This window comes from Chelonoidis abingdonii, chromosome 2 (genome assembly GCF_003597395.2).
Source record: "Chelonoidis abingdonii isolate Lonesome George chromosome 2, CheloAbing_2.0, whole genome shotgun sequence".
NCBI lineage: Eukaryota > Metazoa > Chordata > Testudines > Testudinidae > Chelonoidis > Chelonoidis abingdonii.
Genome location: NC_133770.1, coordinates 2,746,109 through 2,761,724, shown reverse-complemented (window position 1 = coordinate 2,761,724; position 15,616 = coordinate 2,746,109). Strand labels below are relative to the sequence as shown.

General features: G+C 42.9%; 2 protein-coding genes across 2 annotated transcripts; both read left to right on the top strand.

Annotated features, from left to right (window-relative positions):
- Window positions 1-704: 704 nt before the first annotated feature.
- Window positions 705-4,500, top strand: LOC116820432 (stonustoxin subunit alpha-like). The gene is made up of 2 exons (XM_075063373.1): window positions 705-711; window positions 2,432-4,500. The coding sequence occupies exons 1-2, from the start codon at window positions 705-707 to the stop codon at window positions 4,498-4,500; spliced, it is 2,076 nt and encodes a 691-aa protein (XP_074919474.1).
- Window positions 4,501-8,236: 3,736 nt separating this feature from the next.
- On the top strand, window positions 8,237-15,311 carry LOC116820433 (GTPase IMAP family member 7-like). Its single transcript, XM_075063372.1, has 2 exons — window positions 8,237-8,360; window positions 14,338-15,311. The coding sequence occupies exons 1-2, from the start codon at window positions 8,237-8,239 to the stop codon at window positions 15,309-15,311; spliced, it is 1,098 nt and encodes a 365-aa protein (XP_074919473.1).
- The last annotated feature ends 305 nt before the right edge of the window (window positions 15,312-15,616 follow it).

Below are 15,616 nucleotides of genomic sequence, written 5' to 3'. Positions count from 1 at the left end.
ATCATGTCATTGTTTCTGCATTGTATCTGCATGCACATTCTTTAGTGACTTTTTCATTTTAATACAATTTTTATGCATGGAATAAAATTAATCTGTATTGGGATTTTGTCAGGTGCATCAGTGTGATTTTTCTATAGGTCACTTTTCAATTGACCTATAATCCTAGTAATGCAATGATGAAAGTAGTCTCTTGGTACAGTTCTTTCTCTTTAGTGGCAGCAATAGCTTGGTGTGGGCACATCAGTTGTTTTGTCTTGTGATATAGGAACTTCAAGCTCTACTTGAGAGAAAATGTTTTGTTTTACATTTTTGTAAAAACTCATTTGGGGTGGGGAGGGATGTCTACATTTGTTTTACTTTTTACACTATTCAGAAAGTTCTAACAAGTTTAGAAATCCTTGCCATGTAAATATCAGAAACGAAACAAAACAATCATTACAACAGTTACCTTTTGTTTAGAGACATTATACAGGAATATAGTCTTTATATCTTTCTGATTAACACAGTGTCACCACATTACAGAATGAGCATCATTACAAAATGTACATTGTTTCTAGTGATTTATTAAATTGAGTTAAATCTCTAGGTACTCGTTTGACAGATCAGATATATCTCTTAAATGTTAATTTTCAAAACATTGGATTTGTATGCTTTTTATTTTGGGGAGCGGAGCGGGGCAGGTAAATGTACTTTATGAGTACTGAATGGAAGGTAACCAAATATCTAAGTATCTATCTGGCCTCTGTCTACTTTGCTGGCTATGTCATGGTACGTTAATTTTTTTCATAACCACAACTCCCATATTTTTAGAGCTATTCTTCAATGGTTGGGTTTTTTTCCAATGAGAGGATACCAATAACTGAGCAGCTGTTAGCAGATGAGAGAATATTTATTTCCTTCCATGTGACCATTTCTACTTGGAATCCCCAAGAGGATTACCAGAGGATCATATGATAATAAATATCCAACAATTTTGTGATATTTGGTTACTGATTACATCCAAATACTCTGACTGGACTTATCCACCATACATGCAGAAAAATCTTTCACCACAATTTCTCCAACATTTATCCCCATTTAGTGTCTCTGTTACAGGTATTTTTTAACCTGACTGTTGTGAGGTACCATTGAAACAGTATCTTAATTTTTTCTCTTGTTTTTACAGACTACGTTTTCTCCATCCTCTTTTCCAGACCAAACCCCATTCCTTTGGGGTAATTTGTCTGTCACCATTCTTTTCCCTGCATGTCGTGCAGGGACACTTTTTCTTTGTCAGGAAAACTGTCTGCAAAGGTTGATAAATTAGTTATAATATTTTTGTTTCTTAACTGACTAGATGCTATCACTTCTATTAAAGTTGGCTTTCTGTAACAGACAGGTTTTCTAGAAAGTTGAGAAATATAATGTCTGACTTGAAAGCACTGGTACCAGGGGCCAGTTAAAGCTAGTTTCTAGTCTCTAAATAAATTAGAACATTTCTTTATTGAATAGCTGGCCAACTGTGTGTATTCCATTGCTTTCCCAAACTTTGAAGCTCTCTGGTTCTTGATTTGGGTTAAGATTGGGATTATTTGCATTGGGTATCATTGGTGAGAACTGATCCTATCTCTTGTTCTATTCCAGACCCATGGAGTAGCCTTTGCTAAGGATGCATGTGCATTTCTGGCAGGTGCGATTTGTTTATTAATCCGTGGTAGCCTAATGATGTGTACACTGCTGCAATTTTCTTGTTCAATAGAGACACAGTGTCTGGCTAGGTCCACTACTGCTTTGAGCTGGCTGACTTGACAGTACCACAGAATACTTCAAACAGCTAGTCCACTCTGTTTAATAGGTCTGTATTTTGGTCTTTTCTTATTCCATATAAATTCTAACATCCTCTGTATTTCTGCTTGGATTTTATCTGAGATAATCAAAGAAAGAGATTTTGAAAATAAGAAAATATCCATGGCAGAATATTCATTTGGATTGTGGCTATTCCCCCCCACAACTCCAGTTCTTTTTTCAGTTGCTAAAATAGTGTTTTGACATTTAAATCATAAAGCTCTGTTGTTTTTAAAGGATGATATAGTAAATATAAAACACTACAATACTTTCATGCCAGGTACTGTAGACTATGTGAAATAAAATCTCTCCTTTTAAATTGCCTCTGATGGTGTTTGAATTCTTCATGTGCTAATTACTGTTATACTCAGCATCCCAAACTCATAATAATCCTAATATGGTATTGATAGGTGTTATTGGCCCTTAGACACAAAAGAGATGTCAAATAAAAGCCTAAGATAGATGGACAGTCAGATAACAGAGCACTGCCATTTTACACCTCTCACTGGTAGCATGTTACTTTAATATGAGACAATTAAATTAAATGAGAAGGATTTCATACCACATTCATCTGTCACTAACTGAGTGTCTGTGTGGAATTTCCCAGGTATCGCTTTATGGAACACCGATACCCTTAACAAAGAAGTGAGGACAACGATGCAGCACAAGGCTGAATTTCAAATCATTGCATCTGACACCATGGAAAATAAGGCCTCTGCTCTCAGTCTCTCAGGATCCCTGAAGGCAAGTTTCCTGGGGGGCCTGGTAGAAGTGAGTGGATCAGCAGCATTTTTAAATGATACCAAGAAATCCAAAAATCAAGCCCGAGTTACTTTGAAATATTCAGCAACAACCAGGTTTGAGCAGCTGGCTATAAGCCATTCAGAGTGCCAGAATATCTCTTATACTGCTGTATTCGACCAAGGCAAAGCAACCCATGTGGTCACGGCTGTGCTGTACGGGGCTCAGGCTTTCTTTGTGTTTGATCGGGAAGTTTCTTCATCTGAGTGTGTAGAAGAGATACAGGGAAACATGGAACTTATGGTAGAAAAATTGCCAAAAATTTCAGGAGGAGCAAAGGGGCCTGTGAAAATGGAGTACAAGAAAGCATCAAATGCTGAAAACTTCAGTTGCACGTTTTATGGTGATTTTGCTCTTGAGAACAATCCAGTTACTTACCAAGATGCCATGGAAATTTATTCAACCCTCCCGAAGCTGCTGGGTGACCATGGGGAGAAGGCCATACCAGTGAAAGTCTGGCTGTACCCATTGCAGCTGCTAGATTACAAAGCTGCTAAGTTGGTGCGTGAGATCAGCATAACACTGATTTTTGATGCTCAAATAGCATTGGAGCAACTGACAGAATTGGACATGCGATGCAATGACATGATGAAAAATCCAATTGTCATAACCTTCCCTGAAATCAAAAAGAAAATTCAGCAATTCAAAGATCTGTGTCAGCAACATAGACAGACTTTCCAGAAACAACTAGCAGGAGTCTTACCCGCTATCCGTGGAGGTGGAGTAGAGGAAGGGGCCCTGGTGGACATTTTAATAAGCAAAAATCAATCACTATTTAATACACAGAGACTCAATGAATTTCTGGATACAAAGGAGCGAGAGATAAATTTAGTGGATTCCTACCTTACTAGGCTACAGAATGTGGCAGTCATATCCTCCGAGAGTGAACTAGAAAAAATAGTACTCAGCCCTAAGCATGATTCTGTTGTGTCTTTCACACTTACTTCTTTACACAAGAAAGAACCATATTTATCAGATTTGAACTTTTGGCTTCGAAGAGAGTTTCTGGAGAAAATTCATGATTCAGCCTCAGCCAGTTCTCCCTCTGAGAAATCAAACTGCAAACAGTGGTTTGAGGATGAAAAGATAAGAAGAAAAGCACAAAAATTGACAAAGTCCTTCTTAGACTTTACCAATGTCAATAAATCTCATGGAAACACCCAGTTCATTGTGGCCTCTGTTCCAGATGAGGATAATCCAGGAGCTTCAATTTACCTGTATGCTGATGGAGAACTGGTCAGCACCAACTTTGAGCTCCCATCAAAACCTCTCCCTCCTCTGATTGTGTCTAATTCCATCAATTGTGTGCAGCTCACATTTAACCCAGCAGCCTATGGCAGGGCTGCGATATCCGGCTATCGGGCAGAGTACAGAATTGTAGGGCAGGAGAATTGGATGGCTGTGACTGTAAATAACACACAAGACACATTCCCAGTAACAGGGCTATGTCCAAACACCGAGTACCAGTTCCGATATGCTGCAGTGAGCAGACCAGGGCTCAGCGAGAGCAGCGACATGAGTGATCCTGTGAAGACTCTTCCCCCTATCTGCTCACCTGGGAAGCCTGTAACAACTATTGTAGAATCATCTTCCATCGCCCTCACCTGGGAGAGTCCAAGCATCACTGAAGATGGAGTCAGTATAAGGGAGTATAAGGTAGAATATAAAGAGGAGGCTGGAGGTGAAAGATATGAACAGAAAGACAAATGGCTGGAACGAAGGACAGGAAACAGAACTGGATCTTGTAACATTGATGAACTGAGGCCTGAGACGCCCTACAGATTCCGGGTATCTGCTGTGTATGCGGATGGGACCTTGAGTGACCCAAGTGAGGAGAGTTGTATCTCAACCCTAAAGAAAGGTAAACATAAATAAATCTGCCTATTTTTCCCTCAATTAAAGTCCTTTGGTGCCTGAAGCTACTGGATCAGGTAAGAGAATCCTTATCATAGGAATGAATTTAAAATATCCTGGGTATCAAATGCAGAATCAGCTTTGATTCAAATAAGGAATAAAATTACAAATAAATCTTAGCATCCACTTAAACACCCACGCTGGTTCCTATGCATGGACTAGATGGGTTAGTTCAGTGTTTCTCAATGAGCAGTCCATGGACTTGTGCCAGTCTGTGGCAGCCTCCTTGCTGGTCCCTGAGATTTCCTTGATACAGTTTAGGAGGGCAGAACGCCGGTCCCTGGTATCAAAGATTGAGAAACATTGGCTTCGGTGATCGATACCCCAGACCAGATCACAGAGTGGATCAACATAAGAACGACCATACTAGGTCAGATCAATGGTCCATCTAGTCCAGTATTCTGTCTTCCAGCATTGGCTAATGCCAGTGTCCCAGAAGGAATGAACAGAACAGGTAATCACCCAGTGATCCCTTCCCAGCTTCTGGCAAACAGAGGTTAGGGACACTCAGAGCATGGGGTTACATCCTTGATCATCTTGGCTAATAGACACTGATGGAGCTATCCTTCATGAACATATCTAATTGTATTTAGAACCTAGTTATCGTTTTGGCAACAATTTCTACAGGTTAACTGTTCATTCTGTGAAGTAGTACTTCCTTTTGTTTGTTTTTGTTTTAAACTGGTTGCCTATTATTTAATCAGGTGATCCCTGGTTCTTGTGTTATGTGAAGAAGTAAATAACACTTACTTCCTTATTCACTTTCTCCACATCATTCATGATTTTTTAGACCTTTATCCTATGCCCCCTTAGCTATCTCTTTTCCAAGCTGAGAAGTCCCAGTCTTTTTAATCTCTCCTCATACCAAAGCTGTACCATACCGTGAATCATTTTTGTTGCCCTTCTCCGTACTTTCTCCAGTTCCAGTATATCTTTTTTTTGAAGTGGGTGACCAGAACTGTATGCAGTATTCAAGGTGTGGGCGTGCAATGGATTTATATAGTGTCTCTATGATATTTACTGTTTTATTATCTATCCCTTTCTTAGTGGGTTCCTGACATTAGTTTTTTTGACTGCCACTGCACACTGAGTGGATAATTTCAGAGAACTATCCACAATGACTGCAAAGTCTTTCTTGAGCAACAACTAATTTAGACCAGTGGCTATCAACCTTTCCAGATCACTGTACCCATTTCAGGTGCCTGATTTGTCTTGCTTACAAAATCAGAAATAAAAATACGGAAGTGTCACAGCACACTATTACTTTAAAATTTGCTTATGATCTCATTTTTACCATATAATCATAAAATAAATCAATTGGAATATAAATATTGTACTTACATTTCAGAGTAATATATAGAGCAGTATAAACAAGTCATTGTATGAAATTTTAGTTCGTACTGACTTCATTACTGCATTTTATATAGCCTGTTGGAAAACTAGGCAAATATCAAGATGAGTTTATGTACCACCTGGAAGACCTCTGTGTACCCCCCTGAAGTAAACATACCCCTGATTGAGAACCACTGATTTACACCACAGCATTTTATATGTATATTTGGGATTGTTTTCCAATGTCCATCACTTTGCATTTATCAGTACTGAATTTAATCTGTCATTTTGCTGTCCAGTGACCCAGTTTTGTAAGATCCTTTTCGTAGCTCTTCACAGTCTGCCTGGGACTTAACTATCTCGAGTCATTTTGTATCATCTGCTGCATTTACCTCCTCACTGTTTACCCCTTTTTCCACAACCTTTATGAATATGTTGAACAGCATTGGACCCAGTATAGATCCCTGATGTACCCTGCCATTTACTTCTTTCCATTGTGAAAACTGACCATTTATTCCTACCCTTTGTTTCCTATCTTTTAACCGGTTACTGATCCATGAGAGAACCTTCCCTCTTATCCCATGACTCCTTACTTTGCTTAAGATCCTTTAGTGAGGGACCTTGTCAAAGGCTTTCTGAAAGTCCAAATACACTATATTCACTGGATCACTCTTGTCCACATTTGTTGACCCTCTTAAAAAATTCTAATAGAGTGGCGATGCATGATTTTCCTTTACAAAAGTCATGTTGACTCCTCTCAACAAATTGTATTAGTTTATGTGCCTGATAATTCTATTCTTTACAATTTGCCTGACACTGAATTTAAGCTTACCAGCCTGTAATTGCCAGGATTGCCTCTGGAGCCATTTTGAAAAATTGCCATTATATTAACTGTGTTAGTCATCTTGTATAGCGGCTGATTTAAGGTTACGTACTACCGTTCTGCAATTTCATATTTGAGTTCCTTTGGAACTTGTGGGTGAATATTATCTGCTCCTGGTGACTTATTATTATTTAATTTTTTTTTTTCCAAAAACCTCCTCTATTGATACCTCAGTCTGGAATAGTTCCTCAGGTCTGTCACCTAAAAAGAATGACTCTGGTCTGGGAATCTCCCTCACATCCTCAGCCATGAAGACTAAAGCACAGAATTCATTTAGCTTCTCTACGATGGGTTTGTCTTCCTTGAGTGCTCATTTTGCACATCGACCAGCCAGTAGCCCCACTGATTGTTTGACAGGTTTCCTGCTTCTGATGTACTTAAACCATTTTTTTGCTGTTACATTTTGTTTCTTTTACTAGTTGCTTTTCAAATCCCTTCACGTGGAATTCCAAAACTTTCTGGAGGAGCACCTGCAACCATCACACTTGTATATTTTTCTTTCACCTTTCCATGCTCTCCCCACATCTTCCCCACAGATGTTTGTCTAGCTTCTGGCATGAGTCAGATGGCAGTCCTAGGTAGGTGGAGTAGGGTTAGGGATAAGCCTAGCAAATTCCTTGGCACAACACTCTGTTTCTGGGAAATGTTTAGAACACAAAACCAAGCCCTGTTCCAAGAATACTTTGGCTAAGCCAGTTTTACGTCCCCCCCACTGCCATTGTCACTGGCACCAAAGCAACTAAATAGAATCTAAAGGCAACAGGCTGTGCAGAGACAGCTGGTCACAAAGGGCACGAGTTGAAGTTGAGGTGATGATCAAGAGAAAAAATCTTTCAGGAGACAACAGCATCAGCAACAATGGGGAGGAGGCTAGAAAGGAGATGAAAATGAGGCCCAGGCTGTGGAGTGACAGTGGTAGAATTGCCCATAGGGATAGTAAATGAGGGAGAAGTGAAATATTGAGCATACAGAAGCTAATATTAAAGAAAATAGCCCATGATCCAAGAGAGCATTATCCTGTCGGGTCACTCGATAACAAACTTAAAGGTGGCAATATTGCAACAGAAAAGCTTCAGAAACAGACTCCAATGAGAAACTGTTGAACTTGAATTAATATGCAAATTAGATACCAACTCAGGTTTGAATAGAGACTGGGAATGGCTGAGCCATTACACACATTGAATCTATTTCCCCATGTTAAGTAGCCTCACACCTTGTTATCAAAGTGTCTGAAAAGGGCCATCTTGATTATCACTACAAAAGCTGTTTTTTTTCTTCTGCTGATTGTAGCTCATTTTAATGAGCCTCTTAGAGTGGGTTGGACAGCCCCCATCTTTTCGTGTGTGTGTGTCCTCACTATATGTTCCATTCTATGCATCCGATTGAAGTAGGTTCTAGCCCACGAAAGCTTATGCTCAAATAAATATGTTAGTCTCTAAGGTGCCACAAGTACTCCTGTTCTTTTTGCGGATACAAACTAACATGGCTGCTACTCCGAAACCTGTCATTTTCCTTCTGAGGCTACTGCTCTCCTTCACTCTGGCTCTGCTGCACAAGGGCGATAGGGCTCATGGAATCCATTCGTTCTTCAGAGACAGGCAGTTCTGTGAGATGGGGCCTGATCCCGCCCAAAAGGTGGGGAGATGGAAAAGCTGGCTCCACTGCTCTTTCTCCTTCCAAGGTCTCTACAGCAGCACCATGAATGGATCTAATCCAGGGGTTCTCAAACTTCATTGCACCGTGACCCCCTTCTGACAACAACAGAAATCACTACACACCCCAGGGAGGGGGCCCCGAAGCCTGAGCCTGCCCAAGCCCTGCTGCTCTGGATGTGGGAGGGGAGCAAAGTCCCATCACCCTCGGCGGGAGTTGCGGGGGGCTGTAACCTGAGCCGTGCCACTGGGGGATGAAGCCTTTAGGATTTGGCTTTGTCCCTGGGTGGTGGGGCTCAGGCTTCATCTTTGTCCCTGGCTCTCAGCAATTCTAATGCCAGGCTTGGCAGCCCTATTAAAATGGAGTTGCGACTCACTTTGGGGTCCCAACCCACAGTTTGAGAACTGCTGATCTAATCCAATATGTCATTGTGAAAAATACTAGCTGAGGTCAGAAAGTCTGACCTCCTTTTCCCTCCCCAGGGAAGTTTGGAGCTAGGGGCCTTGCCTCTGTGGTGGTCTCTGGGCCCATTTCCCTGCCCTCATCTATGTGTTGGGATCGGGAGAGCCTGTACTCCTCTGAGGAGCTGATTCCTTCTGGTCCCCTCATGTGAGCTGGGATCTGGGGTGGGCTTCCCTTCTTGAAGGGGGATAGGGTGGAAATACCCCATGTAGGAGTCAGAATGTGGAGGGACCTTGAATCTCCGGGAGGGTCTGAGCCCTTCTCCCTCCCCCCCACATCTATACCAGAATATGGGTGTCTGTTTCTTTGAATGGGGTCTGATCCCCTGTGTGTGTACTGGGATCTGGGGAGCCTATCTCTCTTAAGGGGGTCTGAGCCCTTCTCCCTTTCCCCCATGTGATCTAGAATCCTGGGGGACATGGCCCTCTGAAGGTGTGTGAGCCTCTCTCCTCTCCACCCCATGAGCAGGCATGTGAAGAAGTCCTGCCCCTATTATAGGGGAGCTGAGAACAGGCATGCTTGGTGCATATCACAGCCTCTCAACCCTTGACAGTTAACAACGACAGCAATAAACAGAACCAGAACAACCCCAACCCAGCAAAGACTAAAGATTTGGGCACCTCTCAGAGGCAATACATCCCCTCTAGCAAGCACTGAGCCTGTGTAGAGCAAAAGAAAATTTTTATTATAAAGGAACCCAGCATTCACCTGGGAAAACACCACAGCCACGATTTAAAAGCATGAAGTCCTCAGCAAATACTCATCCCCAGTTCATTGGGAAATGTCCTTTGCCTCAGTTTCCCACTTTGCAGTGTGAAAGTCCAACAAATAACTGGTTTCAGAGTAACAGCCATGTTAGTAAATAACATGCCCCTCCCCTTTCCCTCTGCTGCACCCCACTCAGAGTTGGTTGTCCTTGGTCACAAAGATGCAGTGCTCAGAGGTGCATTTGCCTGGGTCCACCTCCCTTCCCTGAAATGGGAGGGAGGTGTAGAGCAATGGCTCCGCTGCTTCCATCGCTCATCTCTGCTGCTGTTCACTGCTGCTGCTTGTGGCTCACTGCACTTCTGCAATGCCACATGCTGAGACTTAACCCCCCCACTCAACCCAGTCTTAGTGATTTTAGCAGGTAGTGGGGAACCTCTCTGCTACTGAGCTGCTTCATTGTCTTTTACTGCAACACTATCCCCAGACCAGACCTAAGGCTTAGTTCCTAGACCTGCTCATCAGTGATGTCAGCTCTAGTAACCACTGAACAGAAACAAGCACTCTCAGGTGAATCCAATCAGCTCTGTCATTAAACACTGCACAGGGGAGGGTCTAATGGTGTTTAGGACTCTTCAGGCAAAACTCACCCTGTCAGGTAGGAACACCTCTCTCCCCCCACCCTTCACTGGGATTTGGCATCTGTACCCCAGCTTAGCAAGTGAGGTTCAGTTTAGGTGACCCCCTCCATCAGGGCATGTTAAGTAGTTAATGCATTACCCCTGAACGCAATGCTAAAGCGAATGGTAACCCAACACCAGCCAAAATTCATCACTGAGGCAGAGTAGCTGTGTCAGTTAGTGAGACAAGGTGGGGGAGGTGATATCTTTTATTGGTCCAAATTCTGTTGGTGACAGATACCAGCTTTTGAGCTACACAGAGCCCTCATTCAGGTCTGGGAAGTGTACTCAGAGGATCATAGCTGGTCCAATAAAAATAACAACGTAACCTGCTCCAGTAAAAGACATTTCCTCATCCACTTTGTGTCTCTGATATCCTGGGACTGATATGGCTACAACAACACTGTGTCCATAGGTGTGTCTATGACCTGGAAGAACTCATTTAAATCATAGAAGATTAGGGTTGGAAGAGATCTCAGGAGGTCATCTAGTCCAATCCCCTGGTTGGCCTCTTTGTTCAGCAGCAAGGGCAGATGTAATTGCTTTAGAAACAAGAGAAGTTGCTAACTCACCTGGCTGGGTGCTGTGGGATTCTAACTAGGATTGGTTGAAAAGTTTCCATCAAAGTTGGGTTCTTGATGAAAAAATTGAGTTTTCTACTAAACAAAACTTTTCATGAGAAGTCCATGGCAAATTTGAACTTTTCATTAGAAAACCAAAAAGTTGTTGTCTTTTGGCCAATGGATTTAGGCTGAATACTCTTGTTTTCATGAACATTTGAAATTTTCTGTCCAAAAAACCCATTTTCTGACCAAATCTACTTTTGGCAGTATAGATAGGATTTTGGTGTTTGGGTTAAAGAAACATATTTACATTTTAGATACAATACTGTCTGAAAGGTCTTTGCATGTGCAGATAAAAGTTTGATACCGTTGGGGTGTGTTCAGCTGCCTCCTCATATCTCTGCTAATGCACCTCAGTCTTGACCTGCAATAGACCTGGTGTTTCAGGCCCAGTTCCCTTCTGAACAAAGACTAACAATCAAGCCAAAACATGCAGTGGTTATCTGATGTGGGAAATTGTTTTCTATGTTCAAGGAGGAACCAAAGTTGGTTCACTGAAGAGCAGTCCTTACACTGGAAATGATCATAGTTCAGACTGTACATGGCTAAACATTTTCTCCCTCAATCCCATGCCTTCGAGGGTTGCAGTCAGTCCCACAACTGCTTTTAAAAAAAACCCCAAATTTTAAATAATTATTTTCCATTTTTCTCCGTGTTTTCCTAATTCCCCATATCCCGTCCCTGCATTTCTTCTGATTTTGAAAACTGCCAACTTTTCCCAGGCTGCACTGCCAGCTCTGCAGGCCATCTCAGCTTCCTGGCATGGTAGGAATGATGGGCTCTGGCATACTCCATCCATGAGCCAACCTTACTGGTATGAGAACTGTCAGGCCAGTGTGGACACAGGTTCGGTGGGACTCTGCAGCTCCTCCTTGATCAAGAATGAGGGGGTCATTTGTGGACAGGACAGCTGCTCCCATGCAACTTAACTCCCTCCAATGAGCCTTCCACTGATCCTACCCCTCCTTCCTCCCCCATGCAGGGGCCAGGGCAGTTACTGCTGACCCAGTGTGACGATGTGGTTCTGGCGGGACCCAACTGAGAGTGCCAAATCAGGACCAATTGCTCAAACAGGGGAGTCACAGCTCTAGGCTGGGGTTTCTCCACCTCTAAGGCAAAACAAACCAGCCAGACAAAAGACTTCGGTGTCACCCCTCTGGCTAACCGCAAGTCACACAAGCAATTTCCTTAGACACTCCAGTCTCCCAGTATCACCACCAGTCCCACACGTCCTGGGGATGAATGGTTATGAAAACCAACACCCAGTAAAAAGAAAAAGGTTCTCCCGACCAAATGACCAAGGCCCAGACCCAGAGTGGAACGTTACACATCAGAAATCTTACCCACAAATCACGTGTTGCCAATCCTTTAGAATCTAAAATCTAAAGGGTTTATTCATAAAAAGGAAAAAGAAGAGAGAATGAGAGCGTAGAATTGGTTAAACTGAATCAATACATACAGGTAATGGGAAAGTCCTTAGTTTCAGCTCTGAGCAGAGAGAATAAACTGCAGGTTTAAGTCCAGCTCTTGGAGGACATCCCCCGCTTGGATGGGTCATCAGTCCTTTGTGCAGAGCTCCAAATTGTAAGCAAGTCCCTCAGAGTAAGAGCAGGTTGGAAGACAAAATGGCAGATGAGGCCTCTGCCTGATATAAGACTTTTCCGGTGTAAGAACACTCCTTTGTTCCTACGTGGAAAGTACAGCAAAATGAGTTGCAGTCAACATGGGCCAGTTTCTGCATACCCGCTGAGTCACAGGGTGTATCGCCTTCTCACGATGGGTTCAATTGTGTAGTTGATGGTCCTTAATGGCATCAAGCAGGCTAAGCTTGAGCTGACACCCAGCTTGTTCTGGGGGGCTCCCAGAACTGCAGCCACCAATTTGAATACAGACAGCATACAGCCAATATTCATAATTCAACTACGAAAAATGCATACAACATACAACGCATAATCATAACCAGTAAACCGTAACCTGGTCTTAGACACCTTATATGACCCCCTTTACATAGGATTTGGTGCCACTACAGAACCTTGGTTGCAACCCATATTCTATATGGTCCCAGTTTATATCAATAACGTCACACCCGGTGCAGCCCAACACCACAGGGAGAGGGGACCCAGAAGGGAAGTTTTAATGAAATCACCAAGGACCATTTTCTCCTTGTTCCAGGCCAGTTGCCCTTGGTGGCTGTTCTTCACCCTGACAGGCCCATCCTCCCCAGCTGGCAGCTCCACTTAGCACTGGTCAGCCAAAGCGGCTTTCTCTGGGCTGCTCACCCATTCAGTGTCCCAGGCTGTTACCCAGCTGATGAACGGCCTCATTGGCTGAACAGTCGGGAAGGTACCATTTCCTCTGGTGTAACTCCCCCTAGCCGAGTGCCAGGCAGACTCCATGCGAGGGGAAGAGCTGAGGGGATGCTGTGGCAATTGCCGAGAGAGGGCTCCTCTCTGGGATCCCATTGCTCCTCTGCTGCTGTGCAGACAGCTCCCCAGGGAGGTCCCAAGGGCTCCAAGCCATGGAGAAGGTGGATTTGGCTCTAAAGCCGGGCAATGCATCTCTATTGCATTTATTTCCTGGGTGTGTTAATCAGCTCCCCTAACTGTGAGTGAGAAGAGCTGCTATTGTGAGCATGGTGCATTTTCTCCATCTACGTCTACTGTCTGTGCCTCTCCAACAGTGTTTTCTTCCTCTCCTCCCCTCTTTTCCTTCACTGTTTTCCCTCCTCACTCCTGTTTTACTTCTCCTGCTTCCCAGGCTCCACTCTTTTTCCCTTTCATTAATCTGTCCCAATTATTTGTCCCATTCCCCTTTTCCGTATTCCATTCTTTCTCTCCCTAGTCTCCTTCCTTTCTCTTTTTATCTCATCACCCAAAAAAATAAAACAAAGGGGCTGATTTGCAGTGGTGCTGAGCACCCAAAACTCCAGCTGACGGCAGGGGGAACTGGGTGTGTTTCACTTCTCTGGAAGTCAGGTCCAAGTTAAACTCCTTGGGCATCTTCTGGCAACAAGGGAGCCCATTCTCTAGCCTGCCCCGGCACTTTCTGCTGCTCCCACCTTCCTGGACTGGCTCCTGGTGACTGCTGCTCCTCTCTGTGTGTGGTAGAAGCTGGATAGGGAGCAAATCAGACCTGGTGGCAATACCACACCATGAGCAGTGATTCCAAAACAAAACACAAGGATCCATCCCAGAAACAACACCTGATCCCTGTGCTGGTCCCCTCCAGCCCAAAGCCTGCTGGGTGCTTAGAACTCACTCACATCTGAACTGAGGCCTCCTAAGGTGACAGGCTGTCCGTGCCAATCCCTTACTTGCTACTCCTCTCCAACATGCAAAATGTTTCCATGCCAGTTAACTAAGGCCTTACAACAGTTATAATTACAGAAAGGGAAATCCCCAAACTCACCCATTGTTACTTTATTATCTTCACAATAACATTGTCAAACTTCTTCTTCCAGGCCCAAGAACTGCCAGACAGTACATTGAGAAACCTGAACTACGGATTGTTCTTGTTGGTAAAACTGGAGCTGGGAAAAGTGCAACGGGAAACACCATCCTTGGTAAGGAACTGTTTGAGTCGAAAATCGCAGCACAATCAGTAACAGTGACATGTACTGTCAGGAAAAGAGATTGGAATGGCAGGGACATTGCAGTCATTGATACGCCTGGTCTTTTTGACACAAAAACTCCTTTAAAAGAAACTATGAAAGAAATAGGGCGTTGTGTGGTAGTCTCCTCCCCAGGACCGCATGCTATAGTTCTGGTGATGCAGCTGGGTCGTTTCACTAAAGAAGAGAAAAAAACAGTTGAACGAATACAAGACATTTTTGGGGAAAAAGCTGCACAGTACATGATCTTCTTGTTCACTAGAAAAGAGGACTTAGGTGATATGACTTTACATGATTATTTAAAAAGTTTAAACGACAAAGACCTTGAGAGGTTGATGGAAAAGTGTGGGAATCGATGCTGCACTTTCAGCAACAAAGCGAAAGGACAGGAGCAGGAAGCCCAGATTTCAGAGCTGATTGAAATGACTGATAAGATGGTGCAAAAGAACGGAGGCTCACATTATACCAATAACATGTACAAATATGCTCACATGAAACTTCAAGAAATATTCAAGACACTCAGAGAAAACTGTAAGGAAGAGATGGAAAGAAAAGAAAGAGAGCATGATGAGGAATGTAAAAATATAGATAAGGAGCTAAAGAAGGAAGGCTCACATGATGAAACCGCTCTGAAACAAAAGACACAACAGAAGGAGGCCCTAGGACAAAAACTGGAAAAAGATTTAGAGGAAATAAGTAGCCACTACCAGGAAAAGCTACGTAAAATCAGGGAACAAGCTGATGATGTTTCTATAATAGAAGCCATTTTATTAGAATTCACACATACATTTTCAAAAATCAAATGCTGGTGGAAGAATGATTGACTTACTATAATTTCTCCTTCTCTTGTCACTTCATTAATTTTTCAATAGTCGTAAATGGAGTTTCAGTGATTTGTAACAATTTAACTTCCTAATTTTTTCTGCACTGAAGTTTATGTTTGTATCAGCTTCTTAGTCAGGCTTATACTTTCATACCCTACAGCAGATGCATACAAAGCATGAGTACATGAAGCTATTAGCTTTTGTTCTTTGTTAACATTGCATGCTGGTTCCAGCTACAGTTAAAAATTCCAGCTACAGTTATTTGATCTCTTCTGAACTATGAGTTGGAATAAACTTGGGTTGAT

Excerpts from the sequence above, each read along its gene's own strand:
- LOC116820433 (XM_075063372.1), top strand. The coding sequence starts at position 8,237 with ATGGCTGCTACTCCGAAACCTGTCATTTTCCTTCTGAGGCTACTGCTC. Across the intron at positions 8,361-14,337 it reads CTTCAGAGACAGGCAGTTCT|GCCCAAGAACTGCCAGACAG; the intron begins GTGAGATGGGGC and ends TTCTTCTTCCAG.